Source organism: Cygnus olor, chromosome 6 (assembly GCF_009769625.2).
Source record: "Cygnus olor isolate bCygOlo1 chromosome 6, bCygOlo1.pri.v2, whole genome shotgun sequence".
Taxonomy (NCBI): Eukaryota; Metazoa; Chordata; class Aves; order Anseriformes; family Anatidae; genus Cygnus; species Cygnus olor.
The window spans coordinates 25,257,180-25,271,974 of record NC_049174.1 but is presented as its reverse complement, the minus strand read 5'-3'; the positions used below and the strand labels follow the sequence as shown (position 1 = coordinate 25,271,974).

Sequence of the window (14,795 nt, the reverse complement as noted above, 5' to 3'; positions counted from 1 at the left end):
CAAAGGAAAGAAAGAAAGACAAAATAACTCTGTTTTCTTTTAAATAAAACAGATCCCTCCCAAAAATGCTATTCAGGGAACTTTAATATTCTCTTTTGGGGAATTCTAAGTAGTACCACAGAAAACTGACTCTCTTTTTTTTTTTCCTGGAAATATGGTTGCCTTCATAATGCAACGTTCTAAGTCTTGTGGCAAACAATTATGTCCTTTGTAACCATCCATTTTATTCCCTATACACAAATGTATGTATATTGACGTATCAATATAACGTAACTGCTAATCACAGCAAAATCACCCTGCACCTGACAGAGTACTAGCTCACGGCCACACTTACAAACACTTGTTTTGATGTTACAGGGCTAAGGAGCTCCAGGTTTTAAAGTGGAAGGCAATGCTGCACTGCTTGCCTTTGGCTTACTGCTTTGACTAACTCAGCCTTGCATGCCCGTGGTTTTCGAGAGACAAGGCTACGTATAATGACATACAAGAGGGCTGGGGGGTAGGTGGGTGAAGTGGAACGAGAACATTTTCAGGAGCTTTGAAAGCTGGTGCGGCTTACTGAGATCAATGACATGTCATCCCAGAGGAAGGCTGAAAAAAGCCTTTGTAGTTCTGCTCCCCTTCTGTCTGTATTCTGTACTTCTAAGCAGGCAGATTGCAGTGTGCATGTGCATGGAGACAGTGTGCACTGTGTATGCATTTAAGCACACACAGCATCCACATAAGACAGTGTTAGAGATGGCATACAAATAAAGTACTGTGCAAAGCTGTGTGGTGCAAGGAAATGCTCATTTATATCAAAAGTTAACAGAGAGAGAGAGAAAGAGTTGAGAGAGGAGAAGAAGAAATTGCTCCTCTGATATAATCAATAAGATGTCCATCTAGCAGGTATTAAAATGGTCTCTAGTCCACGGAGAGCAGCATGTTTTTGTTTTGACTAAAGCAGCTCAGAGATACAGCAGTGGGAAATACTGTAAATAATAGATTTTAAAAAATATTCCTCAAGAACAACAGAAAGTTTATCTGAAAATAAGTACAATACATCTGAAACAGGTTTAAATTGGTTTTCAGAAAATAGCATGACACAAACAACACAGACAAAATCAGCCTCTCAAAAGAGAGCTTGCTACAAGAGGCAGTATAGAAGCAAATTGAGTGGAAAAGATTTTCTGAGCTGCTGAATTTATAAAAAGGTAAATACCGTTACAAGAAAGGTTCAAAATAAGAAGAAGACGAAAAAAAAAAAAGTGAATCCTTTCCTCTTAAAAGTGAAGGGCCGTGAAGTTTTTAGGACTCAGCTCGGTATTTCAATAAATAATTATGTTTTTCCAACGGAACAACCAGCTAGACATCGCAAACTGTAATTAACACCAAGAAGCATAATACCATTTGGCATGCTTACACCTTGTTTCTGAACAGGAGGATGCAAGAACTCCTTAAAAGCTATTCAAAGAAACTTATAATTATAATTATGTGCTAGGGTGATTAGGCTCTTCTAATAATGTCATGCCTATTGAGTGCAACCTATTGAAAAGCCCACATAAAAAATGCACAGTTCCACAGATCTGTACGCTTATGTCAGAAACCCTAATTTGAAGATCTGAAAAATGAAAGAAATATTACTATGGAGATTAAGAAATTTAGTTTAGCACTGTAAAATAATATTATGATTGAATAATATTAGCACCAACTATTAATAAATCTGCCAGCATTTCCCATTATAAGACACCATATGCAGTTGCCTTTAGCTATGCCAAAAATTTTAAGCTGTGTTTGTGAGCATCATGTTAAAAAGTTCTGTAAGCCTTTGGTGACCTGTAGCAAAACTTTGACTTTGGGCAACAAATATACACTTCTGACTGTGTATGAAGGGCCAAAACAGCATAATGAACTCTTTGCAGAAGGACTTTTAGTCATGCCCATATGAACCACAGAGGGAACACAAAAAAATCCCCAAACTCTATTCCAAGAGCTGGATATGCAGCTGTACATCGTGTATACAGAATGACTAACAGAATGTGGTTTGCAGTCCTCAAACAGCTTTGACATTACCAATCTGACAGACATATCCATGTGTAACCAAGGTAAATATATTTTAATTTTGTCCTAAATTACCCTGACATATAGAATGTTAAAAGGAATTCATTTGTTTAAAACTTTATTTAAAGATTAGTAACCTCATAGAACAATCTGCATACCCATGTAAATTATTACATAGGTGCTAAATACTTTTATTATTATTAATAGCCTTCTTTATAATAGAAACTCTCTTTTATTCGTCTTTATTGCAGACAACAAAGATATCATCTCTAACTTTATGTAAAATAAGCCACAAAAGTGCTCTCAACCCAATTGTGCTGGTAACTGGCTATTGTTCATTTTAATTTAGAAGTAATGAAGGGTATAATTATGAAATGAAGATTCCTGATACCTTAGGCCAATTAATCCATGTACATTATAACATATTCTCGAGAGCTAAATGCAGTGGCATGATTCCTGGAGACTCACGAGTGTATGCTGGCACATAGCTTAGAGAAGGTGAACAGCATCTGCCTGTTATAATCAAAATAAGGAACCTTTGCAGGTGATGAAGTCTGTTATGAACTAATAGAAATGTATGTCATCTGCCGTTTGAATGCTTGGGTTACTGAGCAATTTTTGTAGCTAATCACATCTTCTCAAACAGCCTGGATGAGTTTTCAGAACGGGGTACAAGTCAGACAAAAGAGCCTTCTTTGTGCCATTCAGCCTCCCTTCTCCTTCCAAACAACCCTGCACCTCATCTCACAATCACTCACCTCCAGATGTACCAATTATTATTACTTCTGTAGTCAAAAAAGAATTTACTTCCCCCATTTGGAAAATGCCCTGAGGGCTGCAAAAACCTTCAGACAAAGCAGGGAGGGTTATATAATGCTGTATCGAGAAGAAAAGACATTAATGTCCATAAAGCAAGGCATTACCATTCTCTTCATCTCCTTGGAGACCTGGTGAGCTCCGAGGTGGTTATAAAAGGGCCTGTCGACACCCCAGTGTGGCGGGTTATGGCTGATGGAGTTAGTGCGCTGGCGGTTCATCTTGGCTATTGTGGCTTTCTCATCTTTCTGAAATACACACGAGAGAGAAATGCAGACGAAATTTTGAAACGTGTACAAGGCAGTCATCCTCCAAGTACCTCTCTCTTCTGACCTCTCATGCCAGCTGTTGGTTTTGCACCTTGAACTCTGTGAAATGGCTGCTGATCATGAGCAGGCCCAGCTCAATATTTCTTTTTCCCCATGTACAACTATGTGGCGAAAATTTTTAGAATACTTACCTTAAATGGAGCCCATTATTTTACTTAATTACTCCTTTTCTTGTTTCGAATAGCCACCAGAACCTGTGCAGACAGAGGGGGCATTCCAAAACAGAGGTATCTATTTTCTTTTCAATAAACCAAATAATTTCAGATATGAAATTGCACTTTCAAGCTACAAAAAGTGTCCTCAAAAAAAAAAAAAAAGATTGTTGCGTCTGCAAGAGAAACAACATGCAGAATGATCTGGTTAAAGAACAGGAACCTTGAAGCTCTGGGAATAACGAACACCCATCTCAATAGGTGCAAGCAAGGCACTTTCCGTACTTGCAGGAAGAGAGCATCGTCTCAGAAATGCCAGGGAGAGCATGTAAATCTCATAAACAACTGAACTGTGTAACTGCTATGGACAATACTATTGCACAGTGTAACAAAATGGTCTCCTCTGCCCTGACGATAGCTGCAAATTTTGTCATTGGCACAACTTTCCTAAAGTTTGGACAAGGTCTTTGGGTATGTTATTGGAGATGGTTTTGAATCTTGGTTGTATCTGGATCTTACTGCAAAGCTTGTAGACTACCTGCCTGAAAGGTTTCGTTCAAGTTCAATAACAACTGAAAGAGCACAGAAGTGCAGCAATTATCACGTCCTTACTTAAACAGAGATAAATTCTGTAGAGTTTGACAAATTTGGATAGCATGAATGGCTAAAACCTGTCTGCTTATTACTTGAGAGAGTGAGCCTATTTCAAGAGAATTACTGCTTCCATGTGATTGCCAAAAAATTTACATGAAATAGTTAATTTGGGGTTTCAGAAAGTGTTCAGACAACTGGATAATTTAACAAGAAAGAATCAGTTGTTTTAAACTTAGAATTTTCACTTAAGTCTTGCATGACAATACAGGTTGGTCTGCAGCTGTTTTTGCCTGGAATCTGCTTTCCCTATCTATTTATTTTGATACCGTGCTATTCACTGTAACTTGTACCTGTCAGGAGTTTGCAAAATACCTGGTGTTATTTCCATGGAAACCAGAGAGTTAAATGTCAAGTGTTATGCTGCCTTAAATTTATTTTTTTTTTTTAAAGAAAGGAAAAAAAAACTGTTTAAAGTCAGTGCTGGGGAAAGCTGCCTGATTGACAAGCATGGGAACTCATCATCTCTTTCTTGCAAAGAAGAGACAACTCTGATGACACATTCCCCAGGAGACTGCAAGCTCACCCGGCAGGCACCAAATATTCCTGGGCAGGTAGTCCTGCAGGCTTCATGGCCACCAGCTGGGGACACTCGTGACAGGAGCCCTGTGCGGGACACCCGTGATGGTGACAAGCAGTGGTCACTGCAGCCCTGGGCTGCCAGCGAAGATCTCTTCCCACCCAGGCACAATGACTGACGTAGCATCTCATGGAAACTCAGTGCCCTGCTAGCAGCCATCTGAGTCACTAAAAAAGCACCAAGGAGTCGCTGTGGCACCGTGGGAGCAAACCCAAAGGAGATGCGAGCTCTGCTGGTGGGATGTTTGCTGGGGACAGCCCAACATGATCCCACACCGCCTGTCCCCAGGGCTACAAGTGCCTCCCACACTGCTTCCTCCCCACATCAAACCCACCACTGCCTCGTCTGAGAGTGCTGAAAGCTCCATTGCTTGGCACCAGCCGAACTGCACATGAGCAATCATGACAGTGCCGCTGGATGACCTCCAGGAGAGCAGCACTATAAACGTTTCTAAAAATACACGTGTATGATGCAACACTGATGTCCGGATTTGACTTGATTTGGTTTGAGGTTTTGTTTTTTAAAAGTCATTACACTTAGTGTCTGCAATCATTTGCAGCACTTTCTGTGTTTTTTTCAGTTACAGATTTTTTTTCATAGTTATAATTCCTTTTTATATGATATGATGCCAGAAAACTGGTAGAAAATAGAGTTTCATTATCTATATGCAAATATACATTGTCTTCACTAATAGACGTGACACTGCCAATCTATTCTATTACAAATTGGTGAAGGGTTTTCAACCAGAAGCAATCAAGAAGTGCAGACACTAAAACTAGTCTGGGGACCTATAAAAGCAAAGCCATTTACTTATGTTACACATACCTTTACATCAGAAGATGATAAAAGGTACATTCAGTAGATTTTTGCCCATGGTCTAGAAAATTTGCTTAGAATTTGAGCAAAGCCTTAAAGCCAAAAATTCAAGCAGATGTACTAAACCTTCTTGACCAGTGAGTGACCCTACTACCTGCTTCTAGTGTGGGTTGACTCTGAAACATTACTTTTACTTCATGCCAATCACTTAATTAATCTGAAGGGAATAAAAGACCTCATACATGTATATTGGCACGTCTGGGTTGAGGGAAGGTCGGAACAAATAGGTAAATACATACTTCTGAGATTGTTTCTAATCTTGAGGTCAGGCACCATAACTTATCCATGGCTACGTGCAGTCTGGCAGTATTTCCCCCACCCCCTTAAGAAGGTTTAATTCTTTACCTGAAAGGCTGTGAACTGCATACCAGCAATATTTCCAATCAGATTAAAACACACGTATATAGAAATAGTGGATTTTTTGCTTTCTAACATTATATGGTATGCTACTTTATTATCTTGAATGGTAGGACTTTGTTGTTAACATCAATACTTATTCAAAAACATTTTTTTAAACCTGACATTTTTAAAAGTTGAGCTAATTTATTTTCTGGAAAATCACTTGTTCAATGGGTGATGATAGTAACAAACTCTCAAAATGAAGAATGAGAAGGATCACAGCTCCTGTACGGAAATTTAAGAGGATCCCTACTCTGTTTCTTCCTGGCTAACTGTCCTCCCTAGCATGAGGACAACTTGCACACACTGCTACCTAAAACATAACAAAACAGGAAAGAAGAATAAAGAAAAGGAACAGACAATGCCTTTCAGTTCTTCTCATTACAGGTACTACCAACAACAGGAGCAGGTGCAAAAGTTTCTGACAGCAGCCTGTTTTTCAGATTCAGAGTGGCTACGCTCCAGAAGATGTTGTGGGAACTTTTCAAATCTGGACTCGCAAAGAGCCTGTAAATCTTATTCCCAGAGGTTTTATTGTGTTCCCACCACCAGTTCCCACACCCTGAGCTACAGTAATACTGTAGCAGAAGTGCAGAAATAGCTGGGATTTTCATAAAATTATCAGTTGCATAAAGCATGCCTGTTACTTCTTTAGTGTATGATTGGATTTTCCAGCATATGCAATCGCTATCAGCACAACAAAGCGGTGAAGCCTGAGCATGGATCAGACATTTCTCATTCAGCTACAAATTGTTTCTTCAATTGTCTTGAAGTTGTACTGACATGTGAATGGTATTTCTTGCAGTAATACACGGTCCAATCATTGCCTTCATAAATCTACATGAGTGGAACCCCGCTGAGTTGTGATTAAATTTGTTCAATTGAGGAATCATCACATTAGACTGATGATGTTTTAGTACAGTCACATGCACAACATTTAAATGACCATTTTGTTTCTTCAGCTGGATGGAGTTCCAGGACGCTATTTAGAAAAGAATGAGAATTGTTTTTCTAGGAGTTACAGCCAAAGTTTTGTTGAGCTGTTTCAAGGCCACCATCAACAATTCTTTCTGAAACTGTTGTGTACCTGCTATTGTTTAAAGAAACACCCATATTTACTGCAACTGAAAGGCATTAGAAAAAAAATAAACATTTTTTCAGTTTGCCGACTGTGTGCACTCAGTGCAGTGTTTAGTCAGCAGTATTGCTCATCAGTTGACAGTCATGTTTTGTTTCCACTTGTGTTCAAAGCAAAGCGTTTCTCCAGCCTTCTAACAATTTTGTGGACTGTAAAACCTAACATGTTGTTAAAATCCTATTCACCTTAAATGAAGACCACTTTCCCACTCCACCAAACACAGACTTCTGCACCCTTCAGAGAGCAAAGCTTCTATCAGTGATTAGAACTGATGTTGTGCTGGTTCTGCAAATCAACTAGTGCAGCACCTGATCGCAGAGAAGAGCAGAAAGTTGTCCATAGCCACCAAATGACATGCTCCTATACAAACTCCAGAAAGTCAGGCAAAAGAAGAACTTGCACTTACCACGATAATAATTAAACTGAATAATGTAAGAATAGCAGGGATGTGACAGAACAGCTGTAATGACCAGGACAAAGGTTTTGAATAAAATGCATTACTGCAGAAGGACAGATATAAAAAAGTGGAGAGGTGGGGTACAGAGCTGTGCATTAGGAATGCTACGGTCTGCAAGGTAAACCTAGAAGTATAACACAAATAAAACCAAACCACTTTGTAGAAGAATGAAGTTGTACTGGGTAATGCTAGGTAGTTTGCTACAATGCCTTGGGGCTAAGTTTAGAAACCAGTGACAAACTAGGTAATAGGCAGTAATTCTAGCTGGTAAGTCTCTGTTTATCTGGAAACACTGGCTTTCCAGATAAAGAATGAAGATGCAAAGCCAGTAATAGAGAAATGGCAAAGATCTCCTTGGAGAATTCCCGTATTTATTTCATGCTAAGGTGCTAAGCTCAATAGAAATATATAGACAAACAAATGAGAAAAAAATAGTGAATAAGGGCAGAAGTCACCCTATATAAATCACCCTATATCACCCAAGGGTAACAGAGGTTCAAAAATCTACATTCCTCCAGAACTGAAGGAACAAATTGTTTCTCTTTTCAGATAGTCACTACTGCCCCAGTCGAGGCAAAAGAGAACAGGGATCATAAAAATATAGTTATAAACAGAAAACATGACATAAATTGGAAGCAAAACTTAAATGTAATGTACTGAAGGCAGAAGGACAACCTCCATCCCAGATTTCTGCAAAACTGCCAACTGCGATTCAGTTCCGATTACAGATACTTTTAATAACTATTTAGTCAGGGATCATGACACTGAACTGTAGAGCAGAAAATGCTGGGCTTGAATTAACAGCCCTGAGAGCATCCAAGCTTTCCTAAACAGGAAAAGTACAGTAGCTCTCACTGGCCTTGTTTTTTCCATACAATATTTGTGAGAGTGCTGTGCTGGGGACTGGGGCTAAGACAGTTGGGGAACTAGAAGCTGGGTGAAGAGCTGGTTTACAGTGAAAGGGCAACAGATGGCTTTGAGTGAAGATATATTAGGCTGGAGGGAAGTTACTGGTAGAGTTGCTCAGTGATTAGTCTTAGGGCAGATTTTGTTATTAATTTTTTCTTTATCACATCTGGCACCAGTGCAGCAATGATGGACTTTGCTAATGAGAGAAGCACTGGCAGTATGTGACAGATAACAAAAAAGAAATATTAGACAGCACTACCTCAAATAGCACTGAAGTAGATTTGATGGCCAAAGAGATTTTTTCCAGTTACACGTTCCTGTCTACATTGTAGTTTATGCATTTCTTACATGCTTTGCTTTTCTTAATGTTTTAAGAAATTGGTCTCCTGGTGGAGACCAGTGACAAGTAGTGCTCCTCAAGGGTCAGTACTGGGACTGGCACTATGGAATGTCTTTGTTGGTAACATGGGCAGTGGGATCGAGCGCACCCTCAGCAAGTTTGCCGATGACACCAAGCTGAGTGGTGCAGTCGACATGCTGGAGGGAAGGGATGCCATCCAGAGGGACATGGACAGCCTTGAGAGCCAGAGCACATCTCCTGCAAAGACAGGCTGAGGGAGTTGGGATTTTTCAGTCCAGAGAAGAGAAGGCTCCAGGGCAGACCTTACAGCAGCCTTCCAGTACCTAAAGGGGGCCCACAGAAAAACTGGAGAGGGACTCTTTGTCAGGGGGTGTAGTGATAGGATGCAGCATAATGGCTTTAAATTGAAGAAGAGTAGATTTAAATTAGATATAAGGAAGAAATTTTTTACTATGAGGGTGGTGAGGCACTGGAACAGGTTTCCCAGGGAAGCCGTGGATGCCCCATCCCTGGAAGTGCTCAAGGCCAGGTTGGATGGGGCTTCAAAACGCTAGTTTAAGAAACTGAAAATAATGAAATAAGTCACTCCTGCTCTGGGCTATCTGAGAAGCAGTTCTGTCACTACCCTTTTTACAGGGGAAGTGCTTACCCACAAGAGAATGAGCATCAGAAGAGAGTGCAAACAGAAAGGTGAAAACATCTGCAAATAGAGATGAGGAAAGGGAAACCTAAACAGACTGGATTTCAAAATTTTGCAGTTTATTCTCTTTCAATAGAAAGCAACCCTTCTGTGTATCAGAAGGAAATCAAGGACTACATTTCCATCTCTAGGGATGTTATTTAAAGCCTAAGTGATCAAAATGTAGGCATTTTTTTCCTAAATCTCAAATAAATATATTCTAGTTAACAGCATCCTTAAGAAGGAAAAAAGCTATTTTCAAAGAAGGAGTTAGTCTGAGTTCATGGAACCGAAATACTGGATAAATGTTCCTCCCATTTACTCTGTGCCAAGGAAATGGCATTAACATGATGAATTAATTTCATGGCTGAAACAGTAAAAACAAACAAAAAAATACAGGAAATTCAAAGTTATGACTCCCCTTGGCAACAGTAATCAGAAAGGGTATGACAATAAATGCTGTTACATTTTATGCATTCACTGGAACTCCCGAGATTGTTGGGTTTGGACAACATTTGGGACTGATGGACCAGGTATTTGGGTAATTTAAAACTGCCTGTGTGAACTGGGAAATAGCTCAGGCAGTAAATCGGGTCACCTGTGCATTTGCTCTTGGGATAATGTAAATCATCCTCACCACGAGTTAGATCCTCTAGCATACACCTTTAATTAAACTGTATTTCTGCTCCCATTTTTTTTTGTATTCTTTAATTCATTTCTTTACATATATATTAATAATTGTGTTCATTCATTCAGCATTTCAACGTAATTTTCTCAGTACATATAAGAGAAAGAATTAGGAAAAAAGATCTGATGGCCCATATGTATATAAAAAAAACATTGCTCTATTCACTGCTACCTTAAGGTATTAATATCTATCCAAAGTCAATAACAGTATTTCCCCACTGACCAATCTTATTAGAATGTGCAGATGTGACAGCTGTTTAAAATTCATGCTCTACTAGATCCAGAGACCAAGCATGAGAAATATCAGCTTCAAAAGGTCGGTGTTTCAGAAAGTAACATCATTTAAGATGAAAGAACTATCTCAATGCCAATTGCAACTAAGCAGTTTTTGCTTCTGAAAAGGCATCAGAATTGCAAAGCATGATGCAGATGTACCTGATCACACCGGAACTAACAGCAGGGTTTTCGTCTAAGGCCCTCAGGCATGAGTTTGTACTGCTTGAACTGAAGAACGAATAATGTTGTTTTGAAGCTGGGAGCAGACTCATTTACTGGTCTACTACACACGGACAACCCCTTTCACTCTCTGCAAGAAGTATACAGTTAGTGCAGTTGTGAAACGAAGGCAACTGGCAGCCTGATCAAAGCAGATGTTAAAATATCTTAATCACCTTGCAGAAATCAGAATCCAAGGGACAATCTTCTACCAAAGCATCCATCAAAAACCATTCTTAGTAGAACCTGATATAAGCTACTACCTGGAAGGGCCAAGATTTTAAACAAATATCCTTCATCATCCAGTGGTATAAGGGGCAGGATAGATGAAAGCCATGTGAACAGAACAAGCACAGAGTATGGGAAATTTTTCCCTTGCCCTTGCCTGGGCCCAAGAGGGAGAAAATAAAGACAGACATGATTTATGTTTTCTCCAGCAGAAGAGATGCTGCTAGCTGGGATCACAATGGCATACACAGCGAGAAAATCCTGTGGCTTATGTTTGAGGGTGGCAGGAACCCAGACACGACTCACAGGAATCCACGACTAAGTTAGGTGAACACTCTATGGTCATTACTGCAACAGGCTCAAATGAAAACCTGGCTAAATACATTACAGGAAGTCATTAAAATGAAACAGAAATGGAAGGAAAAAGTGAAGTGCTAGAACTTTGCCTAGCATCTAGCAAAATATTCAAGGCAGACTGAGCTGACTATGGGAGAAAGCTTTTTTTGCTTCTGATCTTCCTACTATGTGAAATGAGTTTTCATAGAGGGAGTGAACTTTAAACAACTCACAAAGGGATAGAAAATGGCTATGGGAGCAAGAAAGCTGCAGCAGTACGGGCAAACCAGGAGCCCCTCAAACTCTAAACATGAAGATCTATGACCTTGGGTAGCAATTTCTTTACGTTTCAATTTAGCACAATAATTGCGTAGGCCATGCGCACGTCCCAGTTCTTAACTACTCTGGGATGCAGCATGTTACAGCAGCATTATAGTAGTGCCTGGAGACTTCAGCTAAGGGCTACACTGCATAACAGAGCTGTAATAAATACAGATAAAGTAGTGAAGGAATGCAGGAATGAAGAGGGGGGTAAGGGGAGGGAACATTTTATTTTACACATGAAAAATCAAGGCACAAAGATGTGACTTCCCCAAAATCTAATTCTGGAATGGAATCCGCATATCTCTTGAGTCTCTGTCCAGTTTCCCAGTCACAAGACAGCCCTGTGTTCAAGAACTATGTCAAAACCCAAGTGGTTTGGTTCTCTGTTGAGTGTTTTGTCTACAATAGCAAGGAACAGAATCCTGATGTTTCCTTAAGTCTTCCTCTTCTCTCCAGAGAAACCTTAAGTTCTCCACAAGAACATGCAGACAAGTCAGTGACTGCATGATTTAACAAGTCAATATAGCTTCTCCACCTCTGGAGATAAGAGTCTGACCATAAGGGTATTTTGGTTTATGTTCTTAACTGTACCCAGCAATGAGGAAGTGGTTTAGGTATAAACATCAGCTGGTCCACTGACAGGCAGTGATGCTCAGAAAACAATAAACTTGCACTGCAAGCTCTAATCCTCTTTTGAAGATTGACAATTGTTAATGAGATTTATTTTATGAGCAGATAGAAACCAAAACATCAGCTTCTCTCTTTAGCAGATGATAAGGGTTTTTCTTGGAGATTTTTTACACAATATCTATTAAGGAGATTTGAGGCTTATATTCTCTTAGGAAATGAGGCAATGGTAGCAAAGTAGTTCTGTATAGGTGTTACAGTTATTCATAGCAACCATGCTATTGGAACATGTCACAAATATTTACTCATTTAATCTCATGGTGGCCATATTTATGGCTGTGGGAAGCTTTAATTGGTCTTAGATGCAGAAACATTTTAAATGATTTTCAGTTTGGAGCAACCTTTATATGCTTGTCCGTAATGTGAATAGCAAAGCAGTGTCTATAGTGCAGAAATTACTTAGAGAAATATTACTGGGAAGGCTCAATTAGATGACCAAAAAGGCTCTTTTCTAATATTAAAGTCTACCACTATTTAAAAGAATACAAACTAGTAGTAACATCAACCTATTTTCTGTTATTGGCAGCGTCATAAAAAGAAGATATATTGGCTGAAGTCCGCTTGAGTTTGACTTGATGCAAGTTCAAGTCAGTAGTGCCCTTATAGCCTTATTATGTGCAGGCTGACCTGTGTCATAGCAATGGGTATGATCTCATCCCATTGTCACAGTGGTCATCCATCATTACAGTGGGCCAGATTTTCCCATCTTCAGAAGCAAAGGCTGAAAATTAATGGTAAGAACTGCTCTAAATTTTATGTTCATGGCAATATGGTGAGCCAATGGACAAAACCAACTCTGTTTGTAATCTGATGGAGAAAACATCTCTGTGTTTTTAATCTGTTGCTTAAAGAACTCGCACAAGTATCAAAATTAATAGAAAAAATAAACCACCACACAAATCTACATTAAAAACATTGTTAAAAATGATTTTGAAAATAACTCAGGACAGATTTTTTTGATAGAACTAGAAAGTACTTGGTGCAGAAACTTTATGCAGAAGGTGGCTACACTCCATTCTACATATGCAAAAGTTCAGGAAGAGGAGAGTGAAATTGGAGTTTTTGCCACTGAAGGTCAGACATTCAATTGCTTTGCACACACACAGTCCTCATTCATCTAAAAAAGCTGGTGTTCACTCTACTTTGATGTCTTGGAGATCATCTTGTTATTAAAAGTATCTAAAACCTGCATTAGTTTGTTTGACCTTACCCGTTTCTGGCTGCACCGTACAATCAAGAAAGTCTCGATACTGTGCTCTTTCAGATAAGCATTGCGTTCCCCTCCAAAGCCCAGCTCTACCTCATAGTCTCCATTGAGATAGTTCAGGGTTGCTTTTGTTATGTGGATGCGCCTTAAAGGAGACAAAAGACAAGACAATTTTGTAGCCTCTGAAAAGTTATCATGTATCTATAAGATCAGCTCTTGTCAGTGACAGGTTCCATGTCCTGGAACAAATGGGCAACAAAAAACAAGTTGTTTAGCCATGCTATGACTCTTACAGACGTGGCACAGGAGTTTCATCTATTTTAGAGGAAGCAGGACATCTTCTTAAAGAGAGAAGCATGTTACACCTCTATTTATAAGCACCTCCTTAGAAACAAAGCACTCATTCTTCTATTCACTTCACCCTATCACACAGCAGATATGTATATATGTATTTTTGGCAAATACAGGCCCTTCACAAGAATATGTCTATTCAGCAGACACATGTAATATATACTGGAGCATGTACGTTTTTATTGCATCTCATTAATCACTGTGGTACAAGAGTGTCTAGTAGAAGTATCCTGCCAAGTACCATAGTCTTGCACTTTCTTCCAGAACAGAGAAGACATGAAAAGTTGTGTAGAGCAATTATCTCCCCGGGACAGCTTGGCAGCAAGTCAGACTTCAGCTGGTCCATGCAGTGGTGAAACAAGAACTGATTCTGCTCACTGAAAGGAGTCTTTCAAAACAAAAGGCTGGTCTGAAACAACACTTCTCACATTATCCAGCAATAGCTGGGATGCTCTCCAGCAAGCACTGTTAACACACAGTCACATCTCTTTGTAACCATGACCAGCTCTGCTTGTGTTCACACACACCTGTTCCTTTCTGCTGCAGCTATCAGCTTTGTTTCACAGAGAAGGAATTCATTTCTTACCACAGAAGAATATGCCCATCTTGGGATTTTGTAGTCTTTCTGTAACCAAAGACATGTAGACATGGAACTGAATAACCTTGCTAACATCTGTATATGTTTAAAATGCTATATCCACAGCTCATTTTGCAGCAGGCACACAGTCTGCCTGAACCTCTGTCTCCCATTTCCACACCTCACTGTGAAGTGTCAGACACAAAACGACGCACGGATTAACATAACAGCTCTGAAGAAGCAACTTACCCAGCCTTGCCCCCTGCTTCCATGTGGTTGGCTAATGTAACATCATTTGACCACACATCAAACTGCCATTTCCTAAGGCCCAAGACCCCACAGTGAACTCTCCCGCTGTGGATTCCAACCCTCATGTTGACGTTTACTCCTGTCACCTCCCGGACTAATCTGAAAAGAGATATAGGAAAAGGATAACACTAAGAACTGCACACTTGTAGTTGGTGACACAAACTTGCGCCCAGAATACAGAAATCCATAACGACCTATAAATTATTC

The 14,795-nt window shown here is 39.6% G+C and overlaps 1 protein-coding gene across 2 annotated transcripts in view; it reads right to left on the bottom strand.

Moving 5' to 3' along the window:
* Positions 1-14,795, bottom strand: part of ADCY5 (adenylate cyclase 5) — a 216,048-nt gene that overhangs the window by 42,542 nt on the left and 158,711 nt on the right. For both annotated transcript variants that reach the window (XM_040562145.1, XM_040562146.1), the window contains exons 6-8: positions 14,529-14,687; positions 13,355-13,496; positions 2,964-3,104 (exon numbers count right to left, since the gene is read on the bottom strand). In XM_040562145.1, the coding sequence (XP_040418079.1) occupies positions 2,964-3,104; positions 13,355-13,496; positions 14,529-14,687 (442 nt within the window). The remainder of the gene's footprint in view (positions 1-2,963; positions 3,105-13,354; positions 13,497-14,528; positions 14,688-14,795) is intronic.